This window comes from Hyperoodon ampullatus, assembly GCF_949752795.1.
Source record: "Hyperoodon ampullatus genome assembly, chromosome: 1".
Classification (NCBI taxonomy): domain Eukaryota; kingdom Metazoa; phylum Chordata; class Mammalia; order Artiodactyla; family Ziphiidae; genus Hyperoodon; species Hyperoodon ampullatus.
In genome coordinates this window covers 14,683,345-14,699,242 of record NC_136914.1, presented here as the reverse complement: position 1 = coordinate 14,699,242, position 15,898 = coordinate 14,683,345, and the positions used below count along the sequence as shown (strand labels likewise).

Here is a 15,898-nt window from a genome sequence, read left to right as displayed (position 1 = left end):
TCTTTCTCTCCTGGGTTCACTAAGGCCTTGGAATCACTTGTATCTGTGTACTTGCTTGTGAAAGCACTAAAACAAATTAATTCAAAGAAAACCACTCTGAAACTACTTGAACATTTGATACAACCACAGAGGTTCAAAGGCTTATATGGCCTAGTCTGTATTTTTCTCCAAGTCTTGGTGTCAAAATGATTATAGAATGCATTGTTTCTTGCTCTGTGATGATTTTTAGTGTGCATGAAACATAAAAAAAGTGAGTATTTAACAAATACCTCATGTATCAGGCTTCTCAGGCTGGAACTGAAAAGCTTTTTGAAGGATTTTTAACAACAAATAATGGCCTATTTCACAGATCAGAAAACCAACAATCAGTTTTCTTGACCTACAGCTGAAAACAAAATTATCTTTTAACTAATAGGAGCTGTTTTATTTATTAAATGCCTTCGTTAACAGCACCATCTTTCACTTCCTATTACTCCAATTCAATTTCTCCTGCATACAAAGTAATGAGCAGAATGGCTGTGAATCCAGTTAACACCCCAGCATTCTGAATCATGAAGAAGGTGAAATCGGTTTTTCTTCCAGTTACCTTTTCTCTCAGCATATCATTCATCTCTGGAAACTAGAGGAAAGATATATTGTTAGATAACTGTTGCCATCTTGTGGGAGAACATAAAACTGTCCCTGATAGTTTCCTGTGGAGGTGGGAGGGGACGAGCATTTCTCTGAGTTGTTTAGACGTTTTAGTATAGAGAGCATAACGGTGATATCCAGCCCTACCAGACACCAACAAGAAGAAAAGTACGAAAATAGTGTTCCCCCAGTGAGTCAATACAGTGGGATGGGATGTACCTCATTTTATGTCTCTCTCTCTCTCTCTCTCCCCCAGCTCTCTTCTTTTCTCTCTCTGCTTCATCCACACCATTCTTTTAGGACCTCAAATGCATCCAGCCTCTTTCCATCCTCAAAATCTTCACACCCACCAAAACCTCTATCTGAACTCTTTTCCCTCAAAATTTTCAGTGAGCTATATCTTTGAGGTTTCAGCTTAAATCTTACTTTCCTTGGAAGGCTTCTCTTAGGCCCTCCTAATTTAGCTTCCCTTATTATCATCTTTCATCATATATATTGTTTTCCCTTTCATTTCACAGTTTTTTATTTGTAATTATGTAATCATATGTGTGATTTTGTTTGTTTGTTGAATTTCAGGTTCCCCTCTTTGTAGACAGAAGCCCCAGGAACAAGGGGACTGTGCCTTTTTGCTCCCTCCAGGGTCCACAATTTCCAAGCCTGATACAAAAATATCAATCAATAGTAGCTGATTAAATACATCTTTAGAAATCATATATATTTAATTCCTGTTCTCTTCCACTTGTTTCCTTTTGCTTGTTCTGTCCCTCGCAAAATCATAAGGTTTTTAAATAAACTGTGCTCTGTTCTTGAAATGAAGACTATAACAAGCTTATTGCAGTGAAAGCAATTAAAACCCCAAGTTCTGTACTTAAAAGCTATCCTTTCTCAGCATATAACTTCTACTGAAAAGGCTTCATGAGGATATCTGTAAATGCCATCGTTTCAAAACATATTTCAAAGTGATTTGCTATACATACAATGCATACAGTGGTGCCTTGTACCAAAGCATCCAAGAGGTCTCCAGAATCCACTGTCAATCCACCTGCCTGATTTGAGAAAACTTACTGGGATAAAATGGATGAAATTTATGAAACCGTTCTGAAAGAAGCAAGTATGCTTTCTGAAAAAAGCAAGTAAGTATATACAGCATCCTTTATTAGTATTATTTATTTAAATTGAATAACTCTAGTAGATTCTGTTCTTACATTACAGAAAGGAGAAGTGATGACCTAGCATAAAATATGCTATGAGGCATTAATTCTGTGAAGAAAAACATAAATGCAGTGATGGTTCTAAGAGATGAAATCCTTGCACTTCTAAGGGCCTGCACAGAACAATGAACAGAGCTAGACAGTTATCATTTGGAACTAAGAATGCAGATGAAGGAAATTAAATTATTAAATTATGGATGTAATACATCCTCAGTTCCAAAGGCAAAAGCAACATTCCTTGAGTTGCATCCACTTAGCACATTTTCATTTTCTAGAAAGCTGCCCATGATTTATTTGAAAATGCACAGGACCATTGGTATTCTCTCTCTTATACACATACAGACATAAAGACAGACACAGCATAGACATAAACATAGATACAAATATATACCGTCCCAAGTAAATACCATTCAATTTTAATTTACCAATTTTAGTTTAACTCAAAAGGCTCTTACTGTTCAGAACTTTGAAATAACAAAATGCTATTTACTTTAACAAGTTATTCCCTTCTGAATGTGACATCCTCACAAAAGAAGAGAGAAAAGTCCTATGGAGACATACTACAGAATACAAGCTCTACCCACAAGGCAAAACACCTGGGAAGATATCTCTCCTTCAGCAAAAATAGGTCATTCATCCTCTGTCAATGAGATCCTAGATCAAACAATCAACGAGAATCACTTTCAAATCACTATTAGTACAAACTACTGAAAAAGAGTTATCTGTTGGACCAGGAATATTTTAAACTACAACAGAAAGGCCTTCCACACTGTGGAAAGCAAAAGGTCACCCTTAGTCAATTCATAACCCACATGTGTCATTCCAAATTTAAATTAAAACAAGATAAAAATCTTAAAATTCCTTACCATATCCGCCAGAGAAATATAGAGGAACATGCCTCCAGCAAGGGCAAATATAATATTTGGAGCAAAATTATTGCCCACCAAGATGCCAAAAGCTAGCCCAACATAGCAGGAACACGCAGAAAGGAAATTGAATAACAAGGCTTGTCGAGTACTCATTCCTGCATTGAGTAGGATCACAAAGTCCCCTAAAAGAAGAAGAACATATCAAGTGAGTAGGGTTACTTTCCTATTTGGGGATGAACTAAAAGAAAATCATCATTGTCTAAAGAAGGGCTCCATCTTTTTGAGGCATCAGCAGGATTCTTAAGAGTGTGTCACCTGAAACGTCTCCCTCCCCTGAAACCAAGAAGCACCGGACTTGGAGAACAAGAGGAGAGTCCCTTACCTAACTCATGAGGGAACTCCTCGCACAGGATGGCGATCGAAGTGCTGAGTCCCTGCAGAAGAGACAAGGTGCAGGAGGCCCCGATGGCCAGGCCATCGATGAAATTGTGGAGGGCATCACTGAGCGTTATCATCCAGGCAATGGTCCCTATTTCTGAGAGCTTTGGCCCCTTCATACAGGTACATGAGCTTGACTCTTTTTTTCCATCCTGTAAAATAACAGAAAATCAGTCAACAGGATACCACCAATACTTCTTGAACGTCTAAGCGATGCACAGACGTGGATGTGTTACGTGTTGAGAGAGACAAATGTTTCCACCAGAAAGTTTTTCACAGTAGATAGGAACCCCTAATCATATAAAAACAGAGAAAAAAAAACTTATGGGAGGGAGAAAGGAAAGGAAGAGATTGACAGGCCTTGAACAAACCACTTGAAAAACATTTCACTTTGGTTTCACCTTCAAACAATCCTTTCGACTTGTATGAACAAATTCTTACTACTGCCTTCCTAAAGTGTAACTGATATTAACCAAGAATTTGATTTATTCACATTCTTTAAAGTAAAAGAAGTTTGTCAAAGACTAAATTTAAAGTCTCTTCCATGTTACAATTTAAATGTGAGATCCACATTTAAAGCATGATGATATCAAGGAACATTTATTTTAATCTATCTTATGCCACTGTGTGACGTGGGCAAGGAATCTGGGCCTCAGTTTCTTCAATTGTGAAGTGAAGAGAGTGTACTCAATGGCTCATTTATTTTTCAATGACTTATTAAGTTTCCACGGTATTCAGGTAGTGTGCTGCATGTTTAGGTTGTAACAACGTGGTCCCTACACGCTCTAAATTTCAATGATTCTCTTAACAAATTCCATGAAGTGTGATTGGAACAGGCTTGCTTTTACACAACACTTCTTTCCACTTTGAAACAATAATAAAAATAGAAAACCCTACAACAGACCCTTTGCAAGAATTCAAATTTCCATCAAATTTACAAAATTGTATAAAATCAAATGACAGATGCCAACTGAAGCATTTTCCAGAAACTGTGGAAAAAGATAATAAAAGGCAAATTCATTTTTAAGCAGGGAAGCAATTTGCAATTAACTGGAGAACATTTTATTCCTAATTCTCCTTCCTGCAACTCCACCTCAGCAGCTAATCAACATATTTATTGAACATCTGCAATTTGTACAACAGTGTGCTGTATGCTATGCGAAGTGCACAGAAGTGGAAAATACAGCTTCTATCTTCAAGAAGCGTATTTACCTTGGAGAAGCAAGATGTAAAGTATACGATTGACTCTTTTAAAAAATGTGTAACAGGGCTTCCCTGGTGGCGCAGTGGTTGAGAGTCCGCCTGCCGATGCAGGGGACACGGGTTCGTGCCCCGGTCCGGGAAGATCCCACATGCCGCGGAGCAGCTGGGCCCGTGAGCCATGGCCGCTGAGCCTGCCCGTCAGGAGCCTGTGCTCCGCAGCGGGAGAGACCACAACGGTGAGAGGCCCACGTACCGCAAAAAAAAAAAAGTGCAACATATATCAGCTGAAAAGGGCTTCCTTCAGAGCAATCATCTGCGCAGTTGTGTGCGTACTCTGACGTCACTTCATGGCTCAAAACAGTTTGGGGACCTCCTTTCAGAATTGAAGGTAGATCCTGTCACACATCTTTTCACTGTTTCATTAGTGGCAAATCTTCAGCTTTGAGGGATGTTTTTTGTTTGTAGACACAGCCAAAAGTCATTTGGAGCCAATAAATTCTTAAATTAATATGAAAGGAGGGAGGATTGTCAGTAGTAGTTGCTAGCTGTTAGTAGTGGTAGAAACAGTAATAGCAAAGGCATATGGTGTTTATTATGTGCCAGGCACTGTACTAAGCAATTTAGATAGTTAATTCCTTTAGGACCATTCTATGAGTTGAGCACAGCTATTATCCATCATTTTATGGTTGAGGACACTAAAGCACAGAAAGGCTGGTGAACTTACTAGGGATATAAAAGAAAGAAGTGTGCTTTTTCTAGTAACTCTTCTACTACTCCAAACTTATGGTGGGGGGTAGGGAACACCTCTTGTTTGTGGTAAAGTCTGAAGGCAATTTGCAAGGAGAAGACCCCCTTTCTCTCAAAAACACTTGAAGCAACGTTGGAATAAGTATTTAATCTCCTTTTACTTTAAAAGGCAATTCTCATCAGCATAAAAAGAATTCCATCTGGTTTTAAAATGTGGTCTTTTTACTGTATAGTGTTAAAACATAAACTGAGGCAAATTAAAAAGTTTAAGATCTTATTTGAGCAAGAATGGATTCCAATCTGGCAGAGAAGTGGTTAGGAGCATTCCATGGACAGGAAGCGCAGGGAGACACTTACGGAGAAAAGACGGAAGCAAAGCAAGGAAATTATTGACTGGCTACAGCTTAAAGCCTAGATGGCTGTTTGCAATGGATTGTTCTTAGGTTTTGATTTTGTAACATTGAGGCATTTACAGGCTTAGATTTTGGATTGCTTGTATATGACATTACAGCCACCTCAGTTTAATTGTCTCCTTGTTTAATTAATTTAATAATTGATATATCTTAAATGCACAACATAATAAACAGCAGTGACTTAGTTCATGTCAAATGGGTAGCTTGGATAAGAAATGCTCCGGATCAGGAAGCAATTACTGCCAAAAGAGAAACAAAGGCAGTCATGAGAAAAAGCCACAGAGGAAGTGACCTTGGCTTTGCAAAAACCTACTGCCAAGATACATTTAATAAGACCAGTTGTTTTCCTCTTCCAACTTGGTTTACCTAATCACATATTTATAATTTCCTTATTTACTTGTGATGATTTAGGGGAAAGATTATAAGACCAAGTCTTGACTACCTGATATTTTGTACAGAGTCTGTATACAAACTCCCTTAATTCTGAAAAAGAAATTAAATTAATATATCAGGCATGGTTCTCTTACCTCTGAGTACAGATATTATTGACTCTATTTATTATGCTTCCTTTTAGCCTTACAATCTTAGGTCTCAAATGACACGGTTGGGTAGGTTAACAGTTATACATTTTTAATAGTCTTAGAACAAATGAAAGAAGGCAAACATTCACAAACAGTTCTTTTTTAATTCATCTGGAACAAAGTCACTGAGCAGAGACAGTTAAGTCAAGTCCCTTTAGTTAAATTAGGGAGTATTCTTCTCTTTCCCTTTATTTTTTATTTTTCTTTGCTTGCTTTTGTTGCTTGCTTGCTTTCTTCCTTGTTTGACTTGTATACTAAATGTGAGGCTCTTTCTAACCTCAGCCAGGATAAGGCAACTCAATCTAGTGAAAAGACCATCACTAGATGGTCCAGGAGAACCAAGTTCTCACTCGGCTCTGACAAGAATTACTGGGTAATCATCAGCAAGGCTCTTAACATTGCTCACCTTAATAATTAATGAAAATGAAAGTCAAAGTAAAGTGCAGACTAATCAGAATAGGGGGAGAAAGAATAGCATGGAACAAAGTCATGATTAATAAAAATATTTTCGTGGTTTATTGTCTATATACTTTATTGATAAGAAGGTTAAAGTGAGCAACCACTGCAGGTGAAGTTAAATTTCAAATTCTACATCCCATGCTGAAAGAATTTTGCAGAGCAAGAACTCTGGTAAAAAAAAAAAAAAAAAAAAAAGTCAAAAAGGAAACTAGAAACACTTCAAAAAACATAACAAAGATGGCAAAAGGAAGTATAAGTAAACAAACAAGAGCTGAAAATTGTATGCAAAGGAATAAAATCTATGCCCATAAAAGAGAAGTTAATGTAATATAAATAAAAACAATAAAATATTATTTTAAGAGGCTGCAAATAAAGAGAGGTGAGAGTTAAAGAAAGGGGCACTGAATGCAAGCTAGCTTAATGATTAAAGCATATGGGCTTTGGCACAAAATGGGTGTGAGATTAAGTAACGGCTCTGCTACTTAACAGCTCTGTGTCATTTGGAAAGTTACTTGGGTCCTAGCTAACATAAGACAAGAAAAGGAAATAAAAGGTATACACACATAGGGAAGAAATAAATAAAACTTTTTGTTGGCATATGTCTATGTAGAAAATGCAAAAGAATCAAAAAACAAAGCTCCTAGAATATAATAAGCAAGTACAGCAAGGTTGCAGGACAGAGGTTAATATATAATAGTTGCTTTCCAATATACCAGCAATGAACAAGTGGAATCTGAAATTAAAATCACAATACCATTTACATTAGCAACCCCTAAAAATGAAATACTTAGGTATAAATCTAACAAAATATGTAGAAGATCTATATGAGGAAAAGCACAAAATTATAATGAAAGAAACCAAAGAAAAACTATTCTGTTCGTGCATTAGAGGACTCAACATAGAATTGTCAAGATGTCAGTCCTTCCCAATTTGATCTATAGATTCAGTACAATCCCAGTCAAAATCCCAGCAAGTTATTTTGTGGATATTTTGTGATTCTAACGTTTATATGAGAACGCAAAATACCTAGAATAGCTAACACAACATTGAAGGAAAGAAACGAATTTGGAGAACTGACACCATCTGACTTCAAGACTTACTATAAACCTACAGTAATCAAGATGGTGTGGTACTGATGAAAGAGTAGACAAACAGATCAATGGAACAGAACAGAGAGCCCAGAAGTAGACTCATATAAACATGGTCAACTTATCTTTGACGAAGAAGCAAAAGCAATACAATGGAGAAAGACAGTCTTTTCAACAAATAATACTGGAAGAAGTGGACATCCACATGAAAAAAAAAAAAAAAACAATGAACCTAGACACAGGCTTGACACCCTTCACAAAAATGAACTCAGAATGGATCATAGACCTAAATGCAAATGAAAAACTCTAAAACTCCTAGAAGATAACACAGGAGAAAACCTAGATGACCCTGAGTATGGCCATGACTCTTCAGATACAACACCAAAAGCATAATCCTTGAAAGAAATAATTGATAGCCTGGACTTTATTAAAATTTTAAAACTTCTGCTTTGCAAAAGACAATGTCAATAGAATGAGAAGACAAGCCACAGAATGTGAGAAAATATTTGTAGAAGACACATCTGATAAAGGGCTTAAACAAAATATACAAAGAGGTCTTAAAACTAAACAATTAGAAAACACAAAACCCTATTAAACAATGGGCTAAAGACTTTAACAGACACTTCATCAAAGAAGACACACAGATGGCAAATAAGGATACGACATCATATGTCAACAGGAATATGCAAATTAAAGCAAGATAACACTACACACCTATTAGAAGGGCCAAACTCAGGAACACTGACAACACCAAGTACTGGCGAGGATGTGGAGCAACAGGTACTCTCATTCATTGCTGGAGGGAATGCAAAATGGTACAGCCACTTTGGAAGACATTTTGTCAGTTTCTTATAAAACTAAACATACCCTTCCCATATGATTCAGAAATCATGCTCCTTGGTATTTACCCAAAGAAGTTGGAGACTTGTGTCCACACAAAAACCTGTTGTTTACAGCACCTTTATTCCTAATGGCCAAAACTTGGGAGCAACTAAGATCTCCTTAATTAGGTGAATGGATAAATAAACTATGGTACATCCAGACAATGGAATCTTGTTACACACACCCCAAATGAGCTATCAAGCCATGAAAAGACATGGATGAATCTTAAATGCATATTACTAAGTGAAAGAGGCCAATCTGAAAAGCCTACATTCTATGATTCCAACTATATGACATTCTGAAAATGGCAAAACGGGAGACAGTAAAAAGATCAGTGGTTGCCAGGAGCTGGGGAAAAAGAAAGGGATGGATAGGTGGAGCACACAGAATTTTTAGGGCAGTGAACATACTCTCTATGATACTACAATGATGGATATATTACACATTTGTCCAAACCCATGGAATGTACATCACCAAGAGTGAACTATAAACTATGGACTTTGGGCGCTTATGATGTGTCAATGCAGGTTCATCAATTTTAACAAATGTACTGACTTGCTGGGGGATATTGATAATGGGGGAGGCTAGGCAAGTGTGAGGAAGGGGATATATAGGAAATCTCTGTACTTTCTTCTCAATTTTGTTATGAACTTAAAACTGCTCTTAAAAAAATTACTTGGAATCTGACTTCAGAATCCTTATCTGTAGAATGGAGAAAATAATACTACTAACTTCACAGGATTGTTGTGATGATTAAATAAGATGTTTATGAACTGCTAAGTGCTCCACGAATAGTTATTACTGTGTCACACAGATCATTTTACCTAACAAAGTACAGATGAACACAGCATTGTTAAAAGGAAGAAAAACAAAAACTGCCTAAGAGAAAAGTGTGCAAGACAAAAGATTGCTCACATAAGATCCTTGAATAAATTCAGGAGCATACTGATCAAGATGATTGGAGAAAATAGGAGAACAAATATATCTACCCAAAAAAGAGCTTTAGAGAAGTGAGAGGGTGCAGTGACACGTGTTAAAAATAAACAAGAAAAACTTTTAACAAGGATGCTTGAGCTTGGACATAAATATACTCTTGAAGAAAGCTATTGAGCTTTCAACTACCGGAGTTCAAGGTGTATGAACGAGTCAGGAGGTTAATTAGCCAGAAGGTAAAACCCACTGTGAAAAGTAGGCAATCTAAATTAGTAAGTTTATATGAATCAGATAACTGACTGGTATAGGAAGAAAGGAATCTCTAAGATGGAAAGTAGTATCTTGCGTATTCAGCATTTCACAGTTTACAAAGCACTCGCATATATTAGTGTCTTCGTTTCCTTTTGACCTTTACAACATCCTCACGAGTAAAACAGAACAGATAGTAGTATCCTAATTTTAGAGATGAGGAGAATGACAGTCCAAGAATATAGATGACTTGCTCAACATCACACAGGAGGTGTTGGGATTAGGCTCCTTAATTAGTTACCAAACATCTATTTTACAGCAGGCAGGAACAGTGCTAAGAACCGAGGACAGAAATATAAATAAAAGAATCTCCATGTTGCTGGAATTTATAGTCCATAAAGGAACATCCAAGACTCAAACTTCAGGCCCATGACAATTAATTCCCCTCTGCCCTTTTAGAATGACTCTCGCCCTGCTCTCTGTCCTGAAGCTGTTTTCCCGAATGGGTCACTGCTACAGGCTTCTTATCCTCTGGTTTCCACTTGAGATAGACCACTGGGAAGCCCTAGAGGGAGCTTAGGGGGAGAAAGGCAGGAGAAGTCAGGGTATTTATTCCTCTGATACCCCTTTGTGTGGTCACCTCAAGCTGTCAATGACCCTCAAATGGAGAACACAGCTCTTCTCAAGACAACTCTCTTCCCAGGTTCTAGTAACTGCTCCTTCTTCGCCATCCTTTGGGCCCAGGGGTGGTAACAACTTTACCATTACTGGTCCCTGGTTCATGCACTACTCTTATAACCCACTCACATCTTATAAATAAATCTTCCTCAAATTATTCTAATCTGAGTAGTCCATCTATTTCCCATTGGGATCCTGATAGAATCACTGGTACTGGAAGTGGCCATAAAAAACAGACCCCCCAAAATGGAATTTAATTGGGTTTTTCATATATTCAAAGTATGGGGAAATGGGACATTGGTTACCCATGGGTGGGCTTCAATTTTCAATGAAGCCCAGAACATGAAAGGACTCTGCAAGCTCTAGGCTATATTGCAAGCTTTCCTGCCAGTTGGTTCTTAGGACCCAGCAGAGCCAGTGGAATTGGAATAATCTGTGGCAGACAGATGCTGAAAGGAGCCTTCTGGCAATCCCTGATCAGAGAATCACAGTGCAGACCCTTAAGATGTCAGGTTAAAGCCATGATCTTTTTTGCCATTAACTATTCTTTATCTCAAAAGCAGTTCCTTGCTTGTTCCTAGGTCCTTCTAGAGACTTACCTTGTGCCCATGGAACATCTAGTGGCCCTGAAATCATTCCCAGCAAGCCATAAAATCAGCTGTTCACACCAGCATTCCATCATTAAATTGTATATACAAGTACAAGCCCACACCAGTCTTGAAGACACAGATTGCAATGACAGTTGATTCAGACTCTCATAATCTAAACCTAATAGTTCATCTCTTTTCCCTTAACAACAATAAGGCTACATGGGGCATTTCCTATAGCCAGTTAACTGTGAACAGTGAGTGTTCCAGCACCAACCAGCTATACAATCTTACTCACAATGAACTTAAAACAATAAAGATAAATCCTCCAAGTGGGCAGAACTTTTGAGTATTGTGTTGAACTTCGTGTAGAAGTAATGGCCTGAGATATACACCTACTCTAACTCATGGGTGGGTGCTAAAAGGGTTGGCCAGGTGATCAGAGACTTTCAAAAAACGAAATTGGAAACTGGTGGCAGAGATCTGTAAAAGGCACAGCATATGAAGACAATTCTATTCCATTAAATCTCACAAGAGGCTATCACTGAGGATGGTCTCAGTAATAAAGTGAGCAAGAAGACCTGACTATAAATGTCACTTGTATCTTTCATTGGCCATCCCAATGTTTGCTTAATTTATCCCCCAGGCTCCCTCCTTGAGGGGCAACTTAGGCTGGCTATGTGCCTAATTAAAGATCACTGCTCCACTGAACAGTGGCTTTCTGTACAAGATTAGTTCCCTCCCAGTTCTGGTAGCTTCTTCCTTCCCCTTTCCCTTTGGACATATGATTGTTAACAGCTCCACCATTTCAAGCCCCAGGTTTACTGCACTCTCCCCTGTGGTTCACCCACAACTTGCCCAGAGTTTTGTAAACTGCCCTTTTTCTATTTTTTATTTATCCTTACTTGCAAGTGCCATCTCTTTCTGGAAAAGACACGACTGATTCAAAGTCAAATGCTCATTCCACATACAACACTCACAGACTCTTTATATACTATTATATATATTTGAACAGGAAAACTTACGAAAAGGATTAAATAGACACAAAGATATAAAGAGTTAAAGGCACTATAACAAATATAAACTTTCGATGGGCTTTGCTTTTATGGCTATATTTTCAAGAGATTTCAATGGACTTTATAGCTGGTGGTTCCTTTGTCCTTCCTCTAGCCCTTAAGAGTCAGTCTCAGCTCACTCTAACCAAAATCAAACTTCATATGAGAAAAGAGAAATTAATGTTATCTTTAATGCCTATAACCAAATATAATTCAAATGCACTTAGTCTCTAGTCATTTGGTTTCAAGACAAACCTCACAACTATTTTCAAAACTCTCTTTGCCAATGAAAATAACCATTAACGAGAAAATAATAATTTCCCGAAAGCTTGAAAATTGTTTCCTTTCCCTCCATCCCTTCTGTGAGAGGTGATTGAAGTTATTTAGCTCCTTAGGAGTTGAAATAATTGTCTTTCATTTGCAGTTGGGACCATATCATTTTACTGTCCTGATAAAAATAATTTAGGAGAAATCTGAGGGGTTTTCAAGAAATTATGCTTCTATTTTGCCAATGGAACTTAGAGTATATACTAATTAAGTATTTACAGTTACCCTAATGGACTACTTACGCCTCTCTAAAAGGATGCCTACTGTTACTACAGATGGAGGAGGGCATTAATGCTCTGATACATTCGAGAAGCAGGATATCGTTTCTTAGAAAAAGCTTGCGTGATGTACTCCCCAGCCCATGCAACTCTCATTGTTACTGAGAAGACCTTAAAGGAAGCCAGAACACCAGGAAATTGGTTGAATTTTCATTTAAGTTGGAGAAATTTGTTGCGGGGCTCCTGAAAAATGGGGTTCCCCAACGGCAGGGATATCTACATTACTCAGCATCAAGTCTCCCAGAATAATTCAGAGGAGGAAACAGGAGTAGGGTGGGATGTGGTAGAGGAACCGACCCCATGCAGCAGCTGCCTGTGTTGTAATTACCATTTGACATGAATTATGTGCAAAGAACTGAAATAAAGAAGACCCCACCTAGTGTACTACAAGTGATTGACTATTGAGCCCTGCAAAAGATGAGGGCAGGCTGTCTGATTGGCAGAGATCTAGAAATGCAAGCCTCTTAGAGCAAGAAGTTTGGGAAAGCGATAAGAGGCAAGGGATGACAGGTGACAAGAGGGACAAGAGCAAGTGCCAACCGCAGTCACTGCAACAGAAGAGGCGATGAGGGCCACAGGGGGGGCACTAAGAAACAGGCAGTCTGCCAGGAGAGAAGAAAGTGAGTAACAGGGTTAGAAATAACCCTGTTCTCTGAGGAGGCAACCGGCCCCGGTCTCTATTTCAACAGTTTAGAAAAACAGAGCATCTCTACTTTGTATGTGGAGAGTGAGGGGTGAGAACTACACAGGGGACAAGGGTACCAGGACCTCATTCCCTCTTAAAGATGCAAATGGATACTCTGAAGATTTGCTCACCGGTTTAAGAAAAGAAATTTGTATTGAGGTATAGTTGATTTACAATGTTGTGTTAATTTCCGCTGTACGGCAAAGTGATTCAGTTAGACATATATATACATTCTTTTTTTATATTCAGGAAAAGAAATTTGATAGTGAGGAATTGAGCATGAAAGACACAGCATGTACTCAGGGAACTCAGACCAGTAAAATGATAATAGTAGTAGCACAAGTCATTAGTGGTAAAGTCATTTAATCTTCACAATAACCCCATGAGGTTATTAGTTCCATTTTATAGATGAGGAAATTGAGTTATAAAGAGGTTAATTAAGTAACTTGCCCAAAGTCACACCTCTAGAAAGGGGCAGAGACAGGATTTAAACTTCTATGCCAAACAAACTACGCCTGTGATCTTCAGAAAACGTGGGGTTTTATTTTCTCTTATTCACTCCTGTTCATCCAGTATCTAGCACTGCAGGCACTCTGAACATTTGTTGTCTGAATAAATGAATGTCAAGTAATAGTAAAAGTACATTTTCTCTCATGACAGGTTCACAAATCATTTTCACATGAAGCATCTATTCCAGTCTTTCCAAAGAACAAACATAAGGGCAGTTACACAACATGGGCAAAAAGTGCATAGAAAAATGTTCATTAATCAATTCCAAATTGGTTCTCTACATTTAAAAAAAAAACACTCTGAAAGTGCAGAAGTGTTTTTGTTGTTCTTTGCTTGTTTCGTCACCAATTCTTTAATGTCGTGGAGCCAGATCAAAAGCTCCTCGTGGACACGGATTTTTTCTTTTTTCATTTCAGCCCAAAGTTTAATATTAGTAGGTGTTCAGTAAATTTTTCTTTTAAATAAATCAAGGGGAGGGGGGTCTTGTTTTGCTGAACTGGATGGAGTAATGGAATGCCAAATCACATCCTAGTCAGCAGACATCAGTGCCTCCACATCCGTCCCGGTGACCTCCAAAGGGCAGAAGACTTTTACCAGCAGCCACCTTGCATCTAACTCGAGGATACTTACATGTTTTTCAGAAGATTGTTGGAGGAAGGGGGCAAAATATCAAAGTAGCAACAAAGGCGACTAACACTGTTGAGTGCTTACCATTTGCAAGGTACTCTGCTAAACGCCGTGAGCTGAGCACCTCTAACATCCAATCGCAGATGCAGTAATGCAGGTACTAGAGGTAAGGGCTGAACCAAAACCACACAGCTAAAGATGGAAAAGCCATTGAACCCAGATGATTTGACTCCTAAGCCCATGCAATAAAAGGCAGAGAAGACTGCTCAAAAGGACTGAGTTTTTCCAGATAAGAAATTCTCTGTTCAGTAATTTATTCCTAAGAAATTCTGTGTTCAGTAATTTATTCCTATGATAATAGGTTATTTTATTGCTGTTGCCAGTCTCCATCATGGAAGGTGCCAGTAATTCAAGTACCTCTGGTTTTTTTGTTTGTTTGTTTTTTGTTTTTGCAGTATGCGGGCCTCTCACTGTTGTGGCCTCTCCCGTTGCGGAGCACAGGCTCCGGATGCGCAGGCTCAGTGGCCATGGCTCACGGGCCCAGCCGCTCCGTGGCATGTGGGATCTTCCCGGACTGGGACACAAACCCGTGTCCCCTGCATCGGCAGGCGGACTCTCAACCACTGCGCCACCAGGGAAGCCCATACCTCTGGTTTTGAGTAGAATACACTAAGCTGATGTTTTGGGGTTTGCTAACATTTCAGACACACTTAAAATAATACCTCCAATCACTGAGGGAATAAAACACCATCTCGGGCTTTCAAATCTACTCCATATAATCTGTTGTTTACAGACTGCAGTATGGATAGGAAATATACAGTTGTTTTTTGACTGTCCCTTCCTGAGTCTGTTACATTTAATTTAATAAAATGTAATTTTAGAACCAGATGCTTATTTGAGATTATCGATACTTATTTAAACGTTAAAACACAGTAACACTTACTTTGAAGGAGTTCCATCTAAAATTTTCTCCAATGTCATTTCATGCCAGCATCCCTGTGCCTTTGCTACTCTGATCTTCCTTCAATTCCTAAAACCCACCAAACTCTTTCCCACCCTGGAGACTTTGTGCTGGCTGTTTCCACAGCCATGACCGTCTTCTCCCTGATCTTTTCATAGAGAGCTGCTTCCTACAGTTCAGATTTTAGCTTAAATATGTTACTGACCACCCAAACTAGCTGCCCAGACATCATCACATCACCACATTTCAATTCCCTGCACAGCATCTGTAACCCTATAATGTTAGGCTATGTACCCACTGGAACAAAAACAGTGCCAGAGATCGGAGACATTTTCTGTCTAATTTGCCACAATATCTCCAGGGGGTGGAACAGAGACTGGCATTAGGCACGTGATCACAGGATACATGACAAGTGAATGAATGACAGAATGAAAAACTAAATACCATACTCCTGCCCATTAACACAGCTTTACTGATTTGACCTACA

The 15,898-nt window shown here is 38.5% G+C and overlaps 1 protein-coding gene across 1 annotated transcript in view; it reads right to left on the bottom strand.

The window, feature by feature from the left end:
- Window positions 1–278: 278 nt before the first annotated feature.
- SLC39A8 (solute carrier family 39 member 8) overlaps window positions 279–15,898 on the bottom strand; it is a 71,009-nt gene continuing 55,389 nt past the window's right edge. The window contains exons 6-8 of the mRNA XM_079708072.1: window positions 3,093–3,300; window positions 2,708–2,892; window positions 279–619 (exon numbers count right to left, since the gene is read on the bottom strand). Coding sequence (XP_079564198.1) covers window positions 470–619; window positions 2,708–2,892; window positions 3,093–3,300 — 543 coding nt within the window. The 3' untranslated portion in view covers window positions 279–469. The remainder of the gene's footprint in view (window positions 620–2,707; window positions 2,893–3,092; window positions 3,301–15,898) is intronic.